At 39.4% G+C, this 12,125-nt stretch overlaps 1 protein-coding gene across 1 annotated transcript; it reads right to left on the bottom strand.

Moving 5' to 3' along the window:
• Positions 1–547: 547 nt before the first annotated feature.
• On the bottom strand, positions 548–10,825 carry CGA (glycoprotein hormones, alpha polypeptide). The gene is made up of 4 exons (XM_008146482.3): positions 10,778–10,825; positions 2,599–2,705; positions 1,393–1,577; positions 548–871 (listed from the first exon to the last, which is right to left on the bottom strand). The coding sequence occupies exons 2-4, from the start codon at positions 2,696–2,698 to the stop codon at positions 794–796; spliced, it is 363 nt and encodes a 120-aa protein (XP_008144704.1). The 5' UTR covers positions 2,699–2,705; positions 10,778–10,825; the 3' UTR covers positions 548–793.
• Between the last annotated feature and the right edge of the window lie 1,300 nt (positions 10,826–12,125).

Genomic DNA, 12,125 nt, shown 5'->3' on the forward strand with positions numbered 1-12,125 from the left:
GTTGAGGATAGTGGTATCTTTTCCTGAGCCACCCCATTCGGTTACAACCTGGCTGCGAGAGACTAATAAGATGCACTTTTTTTTCTTTTTCGCTAGACATAAGGCAAGTGGATAGAAAGGCTGGGAAGGATTTTGTCTCTTCCAAACTATGGGGCAGTGTTTTGTGGTGGTGTTTTTTTCCTGATTGAAAACTTCTACCAGTAAAAGTTGGTACATCCCCAAATATGCATAATTACATACTAATGTATCTATACTTTTACAAAATTCGTCAACATCAAGGGATGCTATAAAAATGAATAAAAATGCAAGTTATGTTTTCTTCCCTCATCCCAATGACTTATAACTTGCCCACTGGCTGACGGGATCCTTGCTCTGGAAGGCTCGGTGGGAACAAGGTTCTCCAGGGTCAGGTCACTCAGTGAATGTGGCTCCCGCTCACCCCTGGGCTCACTTCCTTCAATGAATTCTATCAAAATCAACAGGCTTTAAGCTTTGAAGAAAAAAAAAACAGAATTCAATGATAGAATGATGATTTAAAAGACTTTATTTCCAGCAGAACCAGCTTTTTATAGTCATGCTAAATACTGTATTTCATTCCAAATGAAAAGAACTAACTACTGATTATTCTGTAGGATAGAGGAAAGCAATAAAGCTGCAGTATATCCTTGAAGCATGTCAAAGGCGGTGTGGTAAGGAAAAGGAGAGTGTTATCTCACAAGGCCAGAAACACTGAACAAATTAATTTTCCATTCCAGGAAATCAGCAGTCATCAACACAGCACTTTGCAAAACATTTAAGATTTGTGATAATAACAAGTACTGCAATGGCACTCCGTGTGGTTCTCCACTTTGACATTTCCCATTACTGTGGCCTAAAGGGAACCAAACAAAGACAGATAATTAGATAGGTAGGTAGGTAGGTAGGTAGATAGGTAGATAGATAGGTAGGTAGATAGATAGATAGATAGATAGATAGATAGATAGATAGACAGATAGATAGATAGACAATAGGCAAAATTAAAAACTGTTAAATAAAAATATCTGTAGCCAGCTGAGCTAAAATAGATGCTTGTTAGATTTGCATTTTCTCCCATTCTGATATTTTGACTCTAAAAGGAGAGTGCACACAATGTGCATGTGTAAGCATCATACTCTCTCCCAATCTGCCCCTCACTACCTCTGTCCCTATTCTCTTCATTCTAAATAAAACCAGCCTGCACCCACAAGGTTGCTGACTCTTTGATTAATAAGGACAAATGCAACCCCTCCCAGCGTTAATACCCAACAAGGATGTGTCATTAGATGCCTCTGACATTAAATCCCATGAATATACACTGGGGACATTTCTTCGGTTAGACTGTTAGAAAGCTTCTGGAGCCCTTTAGGTTCTCACCTTGGTAAATGCTTTGGCCACGCAGCATGTGGCTTCTGAGGTGATGTTCTTAGGGACCAACATCGTCTTCTTGGACCTTGCTGGAGTGGGGTACGCTCTGGAGAAGCAGCAGCCCATGCATTGGTAAATTGGGGCACCCAACTTGGAGAAGTATTTGTTCTCCTTTAGCTTGCATTCTGGGCAAACTATTGCCAAAAAGAAAAAGAAAAGGCAAAGAATAAAATAATCCGAACACAATTCAAAAAGAAACTATAAATTTTTCCTTATTATGGGGTGGTAGATAGTCTTTTTTCCATTGGGACTAGAATAAATAAATACTTTTTGAATACTGTATATGTAATCTTCATACATAATAACTAATTATATGAATTAGAGTTATTTTTGTGGGAAAACAATTTTGACAGATATTCATGGAAAATCTCAATAGCAGCATTCTCTCTCCCAGCATGACTTCTCTATCCCAGTACTAATAGTATGCCTATAAGAAAACACAGTTTGATAGATGAAAACATCATGCTCATCTGAAAGGAGAATTTTGCCCAACGGCAAACTATTTTCCCCTTTAGAATCTACTATTGTTCTTTCCCAAAGAAACTCCAAATATTGATAGAGAAAACAATGTCAGACTTAAGCAAGCTTGGTGAGAGCAGAGAGCCTGATATTAGAGGGGACATCTGCATGCGGGATCTGAGATTAAAATATTACCACTTGTCTAGAGAAAAACTCAAACCAATAGAAGCTCACAATTTCACAGCAGATGGAATTATATCAGCTACTCTATAAAATGTTTCAAACAATACAGCAAAACAAATTTACTGCATAAAAATGATTTTGTCTTTCTCACTCATTAACTGCTGTGAAACTTCATCTTTCTCAAGTCTTCCAGGAGAAATGTAAAAAAAAAAAAAAAAAAGCCCACCAAAACTGAGCTAAATTGAATAAGAAACATTTTCTGCTTATAAAACTCAGATAAAGAATAATCAGGAATGTATTTCAGATGAAAATATATAGGCTGCTATTTAAATAGATATGTAAGATATCATTTTCATTGGAACATAATTTATGTTCACAAATCTACAAGTTCCTAGATATGTATCCAGCAGCCAGGATTTACCACATTTGAAAAGGAGGTGGATATATAATTAGTGGAGTTATTGGTGTACATCTGGTTTTCTTATTACTGCAAATGCAAGTGGGGTCACACACCCTGCATTGTAAACTCTCCATCAGGAAAGGAATGGAGAATGTGCAGAAACACAGACAATGTGGCCAGAATGACAGCTGCATGCTTTCTGTAGTAATCCATGGCTCTTCTGCAAAACAGGATGGGGGGAAAAGTTAACTCTAAAATTGGCTTACCAGTCATAACAACAGTCAGTAGTTTTAACAGTGCTACTAAGAACAGTCATCAGTGCCTTGATCCCTCTGCTTACAGCCCCCAACATCCTCTAAAGCCATGTATAAAACAATTTGTCTTTTTCAAAGAGGTGGGAATTTGCATCTTCTCATTTCTCACATCAACCGGTAGAATCGGGCTTAATGACAGCAACAATAAATTTTCCTTCTTAAATATCCTGTAAAGAAGCCTCACTGTCCTTATGTGTAGTTAGTGTTGGGGAGAGAGATGAGGGGTACAGCACAAGGGAGCCTTGTGGTGATGGAACAACTCTGTATCTTGAAGTGGTAGTTGTCACACTAATCTGTACATGGGTAAAATTTCCCATGTACAATAGAACTACACACACACACACACACACACACACACACATGCACACACACACATGCACACACACACAATGCTAGTAAAATCTGAATAAGCTTCCTGGGTTGTACCAATGTCAATTTCCTGGTTTTCTCATTGTACTATGTAATTAAGCAAGATATTATCATTGAGGGAACTGGCTAAAGGGTAGCCAGGACTTCCCTGTAGATTTTTTGCAACTTCTTCTAAATCTATACTTATTCAAAACAAAAAGTTTAAAAAAAAAAGACATTTCAGAATGAAATTTATAATTGCATGTGAGTCAAAACTTACAGTTATTTTTCATGTAGACTGACATATAAGACCATGGTTTTGCTAGATGTTTATATCTCATAAGAATGATTTGTCAAACAGTAAAACTAACAGTTTATAATACAGAAAAATAGGCTGTATGAGTATAGTTAAGGCTAAAACATATGCACGTCATTTCTATCTGATGTAATGTACTTATACAGTTTTATCTTCAGCCATAATTAACTAAATAAATATTCTAAGTCAGTGGTTCTCAAAGTGTGATTTGGGGGCCCTAAACACTTTCAGTGGGTCTGAGAGGTTAAAATGATTTTCATAATAATACTAAGATGCTATTTGCCTTTTTCACTCTGATCCTCTCATGAGTGTTCAAAGAAATTTTCTAGAGCTTACCTGACATGTGATATTGGAACAGACTAAACAAAGAAACACATATGAATGTAGCTATGTTCTATTAGGCCAGTCTTTTTAAATTTTTGCAAAAAGATAAAACAATGCCACTCTTCTAATTGTATTTTGTTTTGGAAATTGTCATTTTTATTATAAATACTAGTGGCCCAGTGCACAAAATTCTTGCATGGGGGGGGGGTGTTCCTCAGCCCAGCCTGCACCCTCTCCAATCTGGGACCCCTCGAAGGATGTCCTACTGCCAGTTTACAGGGATCGGGCCTAAACTGGCAGTCAGACATCCCTCTCACAATCTGGGACTGCTGGCTCCAGCCGCTCACCTGCCTGCCTGCCTGCCTGCCTGATTGCCCCTAACCACTCTGCCTGCCAGCCTGCTCGCCCCCAACTGCCCCCCGCTGCCAGCCTGCTTGCCCCCAAATGCCCCCCCCCGCCAGCCTGATCGCCCCCAACTGCCCCCCGGGCCAGCCTGCTCACTCCCAACTGCCCCCCCTGCTGACATGCTCGCCCTCACCTTCCCTCCCCACTGGCCTGCTCACCCCCAACTGCCCCCCCTGCTGGCCTGCTCACTCCAAACTGCCCCCCCTGCTGTCCTGATCACCTCCAACTGACCCCACTGACAGCTTGCTCACCTCCAACTTGCCCCCCTGCTGGTCTGCTTACCCCCAACAGCCCCTGCCATCCCATCCTGGCCTGATCACCCCCTGGTGACCCAAGGTCCCAGCCCCTCCTTTTTTTCTTTTTCTTTTATTTTTTTTTCAACACCTCCTTGAGAGGAGGCCAGGGCCAGCTGGAAGCAAGTATCTAGGATTTATTTATCTTCTATCATTGAAACTTGGTAGCCTTGAGCGGAGGCCAGGGCCAGCCAGGGCGGGCAGGAAGCTTGGCTTCCTCCATCGCTGGGGCAACCCAAGCCTTCTGCTTGCTCCAGCTCTGTGGCCAGCCGCCATCTTGGTTGGGTTAATTTGCATACTCACTCCTGATTGGCTGGTGGGCATGGCTTGTGGGTATAGCAGAGTGATGGTTAATTTGCATGTTTCTCTTTTATTAGAGTAGATATGTTATTTGTGTTAACATGTGATGGGTTTGATGTTCTTGCTCTTAAAAGAATAAGTATTTTGAAACTTTTACTGACATAATTTCTAAGTCAGTAAATATTGATGAATATAACTTGATTTTTAAAAGATATTTGGGCTCTTCAATAACTTTTAAGAGCATAAACAGGTCTTGAGACCAAAAAGTTTGAGAGTCACTGCTTAAGTGATGTACAAAGCCACAAGGAAATTTTCAGAATTAAAAGTGGTTTCCTTTTTAAACTAGCACCACTTTTGTGCTTTGATATTGCAGCTCATATATTATGAAAATTCAGCATTATGCAGTGAACATATATCAGAATTAATTCAGGAAAAAACATTTATAACAAGATTGCTGAATGTGAGAGCATAAAGTCAATCCACATTTTAGAATTTGCTTTATGATAAAGGAAAGAGAAGATTGAAAAGAACAGAACCCAAGTCCGCATTGCTGAACAACAGAAACAGCTTTGTCTTAATTTAAAAAAATAATAATAATAAGGTTAACCAAGCAGAAAAGGACTAACTCTTACATTCTAGGTGTTTTTGAAAACATTTTAATAAATGTTTTTATCATGCTAATCACCTTTATGTCTTTTTGTTTTGGAATCTGAAAGAAAAACATTATAAACCAGGGCAGGAAAAATAATGTTCAGCTGAGATTTATGCTATTTTGAAAAATATGAACGCTCTAAATCAGATTTGCTAACCACAGCTTCTTAGTATTCCGAGTAGACACCACAGACTCTCTACATTCAACCCCACAGTCCATTTCTAACATCCACTGAACATGCCCTTAGCTCCTGCCACCTGCCTCATCAGGATGATCTGAATCCAAGAAACTGTGTGTTTTCTCAACCTGTCCTGTACCGCCTTTCTTCCCTCTCAACCCATCTACCTCAGAGTCCTTTAAGGAGCTGCCCATGTATATACACACACACACACATATACATATGGGGTACAAAGACAGACACACCACTTTTTGATGTGGGAGTGTCTATCTTTGCAGAGGGAACGTAGGCTGAGAGATATTTTTGTGGCCATCTTTGGAAAGTACAACCTGCCATAGCAGTAAAACCTCATGGGCAATGAACAGTGAGGGGGCTTCTCTCTGAAGCTCCTCTGCTCTGCTTTTATCACACACAAAAATCCTTAAAAAGTGCCAGGATTGAGAAATCTATAATCTTGGCCTGTCTATCTTATTATTGAAAGACCTCAAGGCAAATTTAACGTGTGTGTTTTTTATATTAGATAGAAACATAGGTGGGTATTGTGTGTATGTATGTACATATGCATATATATATAAAAGATTGTTCCAAGAAGACTGTAAGTATTTTGGTGCCATGTGACATCCTGCCCTTCACTTACAAAGATGCTGCCATTGCTCCCCACAGCCAGAGAGTGAGGTTTTCTGTTTTTCTGATGGTGTGATAGATGGGGTGACTCATCTCTACTCTCCATACCAGGAAGCCCAGCTTACTCATAGCACATTTTTTTCAGATGACTGCTAGGATAACAGGCATAATTCTTTAACAAAACAGATTAAATCTAACTGACTTCTAGAGGGTTAACCTAATAGTTCACCTCATTACCTCATCTAACCCAGCTCGCTACCAAGGAGGGGGAAAGTAGGCCCCTTCAGAGAACAGCAATTAATGAAAGGGAACCTTGAAAGTTCAGCCTTTAATCCCCAGCATACTGTCTGGCATGAGATAGGTATTCAATCATTGTTAAACAGAAAATAGGCCTGTAAGTTTTAGCATCTTTCCTGGCCCAGAGAAGACAGCAATAGTTCAGCCTGATGAAAGGTTAGAAGATGGAAAGTCACAAGGGAGAGCAGAGTGTTTGGGATCCTCCATTCCACCACCGGCCACAGAGCAGACCCCTGAGCAGGCTCACCTCTGCTTCCCACCAAGTGATCACCTCTGTCTCTGGGTGCACGAATTTAAAGAGTTTGGGGTCAGTGGTCAGGAAATTCAGCTTGCAGTGGCCATGTCTACTAGTTTTCTTTACTCATGCACTCTAGTTGCAGTAAGTGGGTTTTTACCTTTTTCTGTGGCATGTTTTGAACCACCAGCCTAGCAGGCAGTGTCTCCATAATCCCATGCTCCAGCCCCCAACTTCAATAATCCTCCTCCAGGTTCCTAGTTTTTCCAAGTAGACATTCAAACATTGTTCCCAGGCACTAGAGTGACCTTGAGACCCATTAACACCTTCACTGATAGTTTTCTCCAAGGTAGCCAGGGAATATCTGAGAGATTGGGAAGATGGATTAGGAGAGCCTCATTAACACTCCCAAGATCCATCTCAAATCCCCTCATCCATTCTTTGATATGGAGAATTAGTGTGTTCTTTCTTATAAAAAGCTGAGTTTGGCCCTAACCGGTTTGGCTCAGTGGATAGAGCGTTGGCCTGCAGACTCAAGGGTCCCAGGTTCAATTCCAGTCAAGGGCATGTACCTTGGTTGCGGGCACATCCCCAGTAGGGGGTGTGCAGGAGGCAGCTGATCAATGTTTCTCTCTCATCGATGTTTCTAACTCTCTATCCCTCTACCTTCCTCTCTATAAAAAAATCAATAATATATATATTTTAAAAATAAATAAATAAAAAGATGAGTTTGAGGTAATTTGACAAGCGTTCAATGTTGTTAAGTGCCAAATTTAAGATTTAAATTGAACACTTGAATAACTACCTGCTACATGTCAGGCACTGTGCCAAAGTATAAGTAGTACAAATATGAATGTTTCCTGCTATCTGACCCAGATACAAAAGCAAATAACTATAAGTTAAAGTGATGAATGCTGTAATAAATGCACCTGTAGACATTGAGAGCCTTGGTAGTCTGGGTACTTGAAAATGGAGAGATGAAAAACTAGTGAGAATAAAGAACATGTATTTTATTGTTTTGACATTTGTGCAGGACCTTCATATATTCAGTAGCCCTCATAATTTCCCCCAGAAAGTAGAGGACAAATAGTTTGTCCCCAGAGTGCCCCGGTATCCAGAGGAAAATAAGGCCAAGTGAAATCACACAAGTTCAACAGCAGTATTTGGATTGGGATTTCTGTTTATCCATCACTTAAGACTGTTTTGTACCTTCACAACATTTTAAAAGGGAGCCAACTTGTTTTCCAGATGAAATAGAGAGAAAAGAAGTGAAAAAGAAGTCCCATGACAAGGGAAATACATAGCATAGCTTATACAGCATAGCTATGCATTCACAAACGGGTTTTCCATAAAGAAAAACAGAACAAAAGATGACCTTAAAATATTTATTTTAAAAAATAAATTAAAATAGCAGGCAGTATCTAGAAGAAAACTCAAAGGTTCATAGAATTATAAAAATGACTTCAATTTCTTTATGACCATTCTTATAATAATCACATTTTGAAAAGTTTCTTTTTTAAATTAACTAAATATAAGGGACTTATAATAAGATGTACACTCTCTACCTTAATTGTTATTTAAAGGCACTTTACAATGTTAACATAATTTTGCAATGCAAGTCTTGGTTTTTCTATCACCCTTCTGGTTTTCCTAGCACATCAGCATTTTTCAAAATTGTCTTCACACTAATTCAATAAAAATTTTTGATAGAACAAACTCTATGCAACATGAAATATCATTTTAAATGAGAAATTAAAAGGTTTGTTGTTTTTAAATACTCAATTTTTAAAATTAACATTATTTCAGTAACATATGCTTATCAGGAATAAAATATTAGATAGTGTCAATTTGTCACTCAGAAAAAAATAAAACATCCAAAGGCCAATAAAGTTTTATGTGGAGGATTATTATGGTAATATAAGACTCTTTCTTGTAACTTTTTAAATTTGTGCACCATATTTTGTTGTGTTTATTTGAGCTATTTTCAGGCAATCTTTTGATACACCAAGTATCATTCTAGTTAAAAGCACTAATGCATAAAAACATATTTAATTTTCCTTGAAGTCTTTCAATAATAGAATAGACAAACTGGGATTATAGATTTCTCAATCCTGGAATGTTACCTTACAAGGATTTTAATTGTGTAATAAAAACAAAGCAGAGGAGCTGCAAAGGGAAGCCTCCTTGTTGTTCATTGCCCCTAAGTTTTCAATGCTTTGTACTTTCCAAAAGTGGCCACAAAACTATTTCTTAGTCTTTATTTCCTCTGCAATATGACCATGCCACTTCCATATCAAAAAGTGGAATGTCTAAATTTGCATCCCCACTTGATACAGGAGGGCCCTATGACTATTTAGGCCAATAGGATAGGAGAAGGGAAACACTGGGCCAATAGAATTTGGAAGGAGCAACACTGGGCCAATAGAATATGGCAGGAGCAACACTGGGTCAGTATTCCTGCATTGACCTGGAAGTTTCTTCTCCCATCTCTCAGAAGCCAGTTACCATGTAAGAAGTGTTACTACTCTGAGACCATCAGAGGATAAAAAGGCTAAGCCACATGGAGAGCCCTGAAGAATGAGATGCCACATGGGAAGCAAGAAAGAAGCCAAGAAGCAATGAGTGAAGAAATCATCCAGGATGACCAGTCCAGTTGAGCCTTCGGATGACTCCAGCCCCAGCCACTATCTGGAAACTCATGTTAAGAGCTGCCCAGATGAGTCTAGTCCACCTATAGAACCTTGAGAGATAACAAGCAATAACTTGTTTTACCCACTAAGTTTTTGGGTAGTTTGTTACATAACAAGAACAACTGTTCTCTCTTATAACAAAAATTTCTCCTCCAGGATCTGAGATACGGGATCCCAGTCTTACCTCTCTCCTTTCTCCTGATACTTTCTCCCTGTGAAGTGTTATTTATATAACACCTATTCAACTAATCTATTAGGGGAAATGTAACAAAATGTGAAAAAAAATTAGACTTAGCATTTTACACAGTATCTGCAATACTGAATTTGGTAATAATAATAACTTATACCTTGAAAATTGGTGGAAGAACTATCAGTAACAATATATGCAGATGACACCATTTTACTGGCAGAAAGTAACAATCATTTGAAATGACTTCTGATGAAAGTTAAAGAAGAATGTGCCAAAGCAGGACTGCATTTGAACATCAAGAAGACAAATATCATGACCACAGAAGGAATACACAACTTTAACATAGACAATAAGGACATTGAAATTGATAAAGATTTTGTTTGCCTTGGTTCAGTTATCAATTCAAATGGGGACTGCAGCAGGAAATCAAGACAAGGCTGAGACAGGAAGGGCAGCAGTGGAAGGATTAAGAAAGATCACCAAGAAACTCTTTTTGGAACAAACCAATCAGACTTGGGCAAGTGATTTAGAATGGCAAGGTCATCAGTAATAGTTGAGAAATACTACTGACTCTTATTTTTGTAGCATTTTATGAAAAAAAATGGAAATGATGTTGTTCAAGAGATTTCAGTATTACTATTCTAATCTAGACAAGAACATCTTTTCATAACATATCAGGAGCTATGTCATTTTAGCTGAACAGGTGAGCTGCCTTCTCAGTGGGCGGCTTTCTCAGTTGTGCGTCATTTAAAAACTGATGATAAGACAATATCAGCAACATACGTAATGGCTACTCGCCCTCTGCCTGACCCCTTGGAAGCACTCAAAAGAATGCCTTTCAAATGACTCCAGTATTTCTTGAGGAAATTTTTTAGACACTGACAGGCACTCACACATCTCAGCAGGAGACATTTGGTTTCTGGCTTCTGTTAGATAACATCTTAGGCTGTGATCATAGACCACAATATTACAGACTTCCTCCCAATTCAGTCATGAGTGCTGGAAAGAGAATGTGTAAGCGCCGCTCCCTCTTTTTACTAAGGTTTATGCACAGCTCCCCTATATTCTCAAATATTTTAATCCTCACTCAATTAAAAGCCCCCGATTTTTTTTCATTTTACTTTACCTTCCTCCGGACGTTTTGCAGGATGTGTTCGGGGTAGTTGATTGTGGGTCTGAAGAATTTTGGCTTCGTTTTGTGGTTTCTCAGTAACTGCAGTTAAAGTCCTCACCTGCTTTTATACCTGCAGAGAAATAAAAACTGCATGTTCCCACCGGCATCTAAGCCCAGGGATCAGCAGCAAAATCTATCTAATGACTGAATGGTACTCTGTGTAATTACCATGACATCAATTTGATCTTATCTTGTTTCAACCCTCAGATCATTTTTTAGTTTTGAGCCATTTTCAGGCGGTGATGGCCTCAAGGTCAGCCTATGAAATGAGAGCACGCAGTCATTTTCTACGTAATTTTATCGAGACTTACACACAACATCCTGAAAGCTGACACTTTCCTATAAACAAGACCCTACGGGTCTGACATTTAATTAGCTAAGTACCTGATGTTTACTTAAAGTAAGCAGGAGAAGAGCTGTAAATTTCAGATCGCAGATACAAAGCATTACCAGGCGTGCAACACTATTCCGGTAGAAAACAGAAAAATAAAACACATGCCTGTTTAGACTTTTCAAAAATCGAAGGCACATCTGGATTTAATAAGGATGCAGGGAGAAGGTATGAGGCAGTTCTGAGAGGGACTGGTGGTGGCTCAACATTTGTGCCTTGTTCCCCCGGCCTTACTTCACTGTTGTAAAGCTTAGTTTCTTCCTAAGCAGAAGATAAACGTGCTGAGGTTTGTCAGCTGTGGGGCATTTAACCCCAAGAGTCCCAGTACAGAGTCTCTCTAAAACCTACCCAGCTCCTCAGGCTTCGGCTGTGCTGCTTTTATCCCCACCGAGATTAGGATCCTCAAAAGGTTCCTGTCTCCATCTACTGGGCTCAGGGCCATTCCTGTAGGGACTGGTTTAGATTCATGTTACCAGCAACTGTCCCAAGGGAGAGCTTGGAAGATTCTTGTGATAGAAAATCAACTCTTGTTTAACACAAAGAAATTGGCTAGAGAAAGTTGTTTTGAAATTTAAAACCTGTGATAAATTGATTTGTTTCTGTTCTTAAACCTTTTTCAATCATCTCCTTCCGATGGTTCCTCCCAGTGTCTACACTATCCATTCACCTTTTCCTGGTAACTATTGGTGTCATCGTTATTCATGAATTTCTGTTATTTAAACCTCAAATGCCTCAGCTGGGTGGGTGGATTGCTTGGAGCATGGTCCCAACACCAAAAAGGTTGTGGGTTGGATTCAGGTTGGATCCAGGTTTGGGCACTTATGGGAGGCAACCTATCCATGTTTCTCTCTCACGTCGATCTCCCTTCTCTCTCTCTCTCTCTCTCTCTCTCTCTCTCTCTCTCTCTCT

Source organism: Eptesicus fuscus, chromosome 10 (genome assembly GCF_027574615.1).
Source record: "Eptesicus fuscus isolate TK198812 chromosome 10, DD_ASM_mEF_20220401, whole genome shotgun sequence".
Lineage (NCBI taxonomy): Eukaryota > Metazoa > Chordata > Mammalia > Chiroptera > Vespertilionidae > Eptesicus > Eptesicus fuscus.

Coding starts and splice junctions, on each gene's coding strand:
- CGA (XM_008146482.3), bottom strand. CDS start 2,698: ATGGATTACTACAGAAAGCATGCAGCTGTCATTCTGGCCACATTGTCT. Junction 1,578..2,598: donor TGGAGAGTTTACAATGCAGG/GTGTGTGACCCC, acceptor TTTTGGCAATAG/TTTGCCCAGAATGCAAGCTA. Junction 872..1,392: donor TGGCCAAAGCATTTACCAAG/GTGAGAACCTAA, acceptor GGTTCCCTTTAG/GCCACAGTAATGGGAAATGT.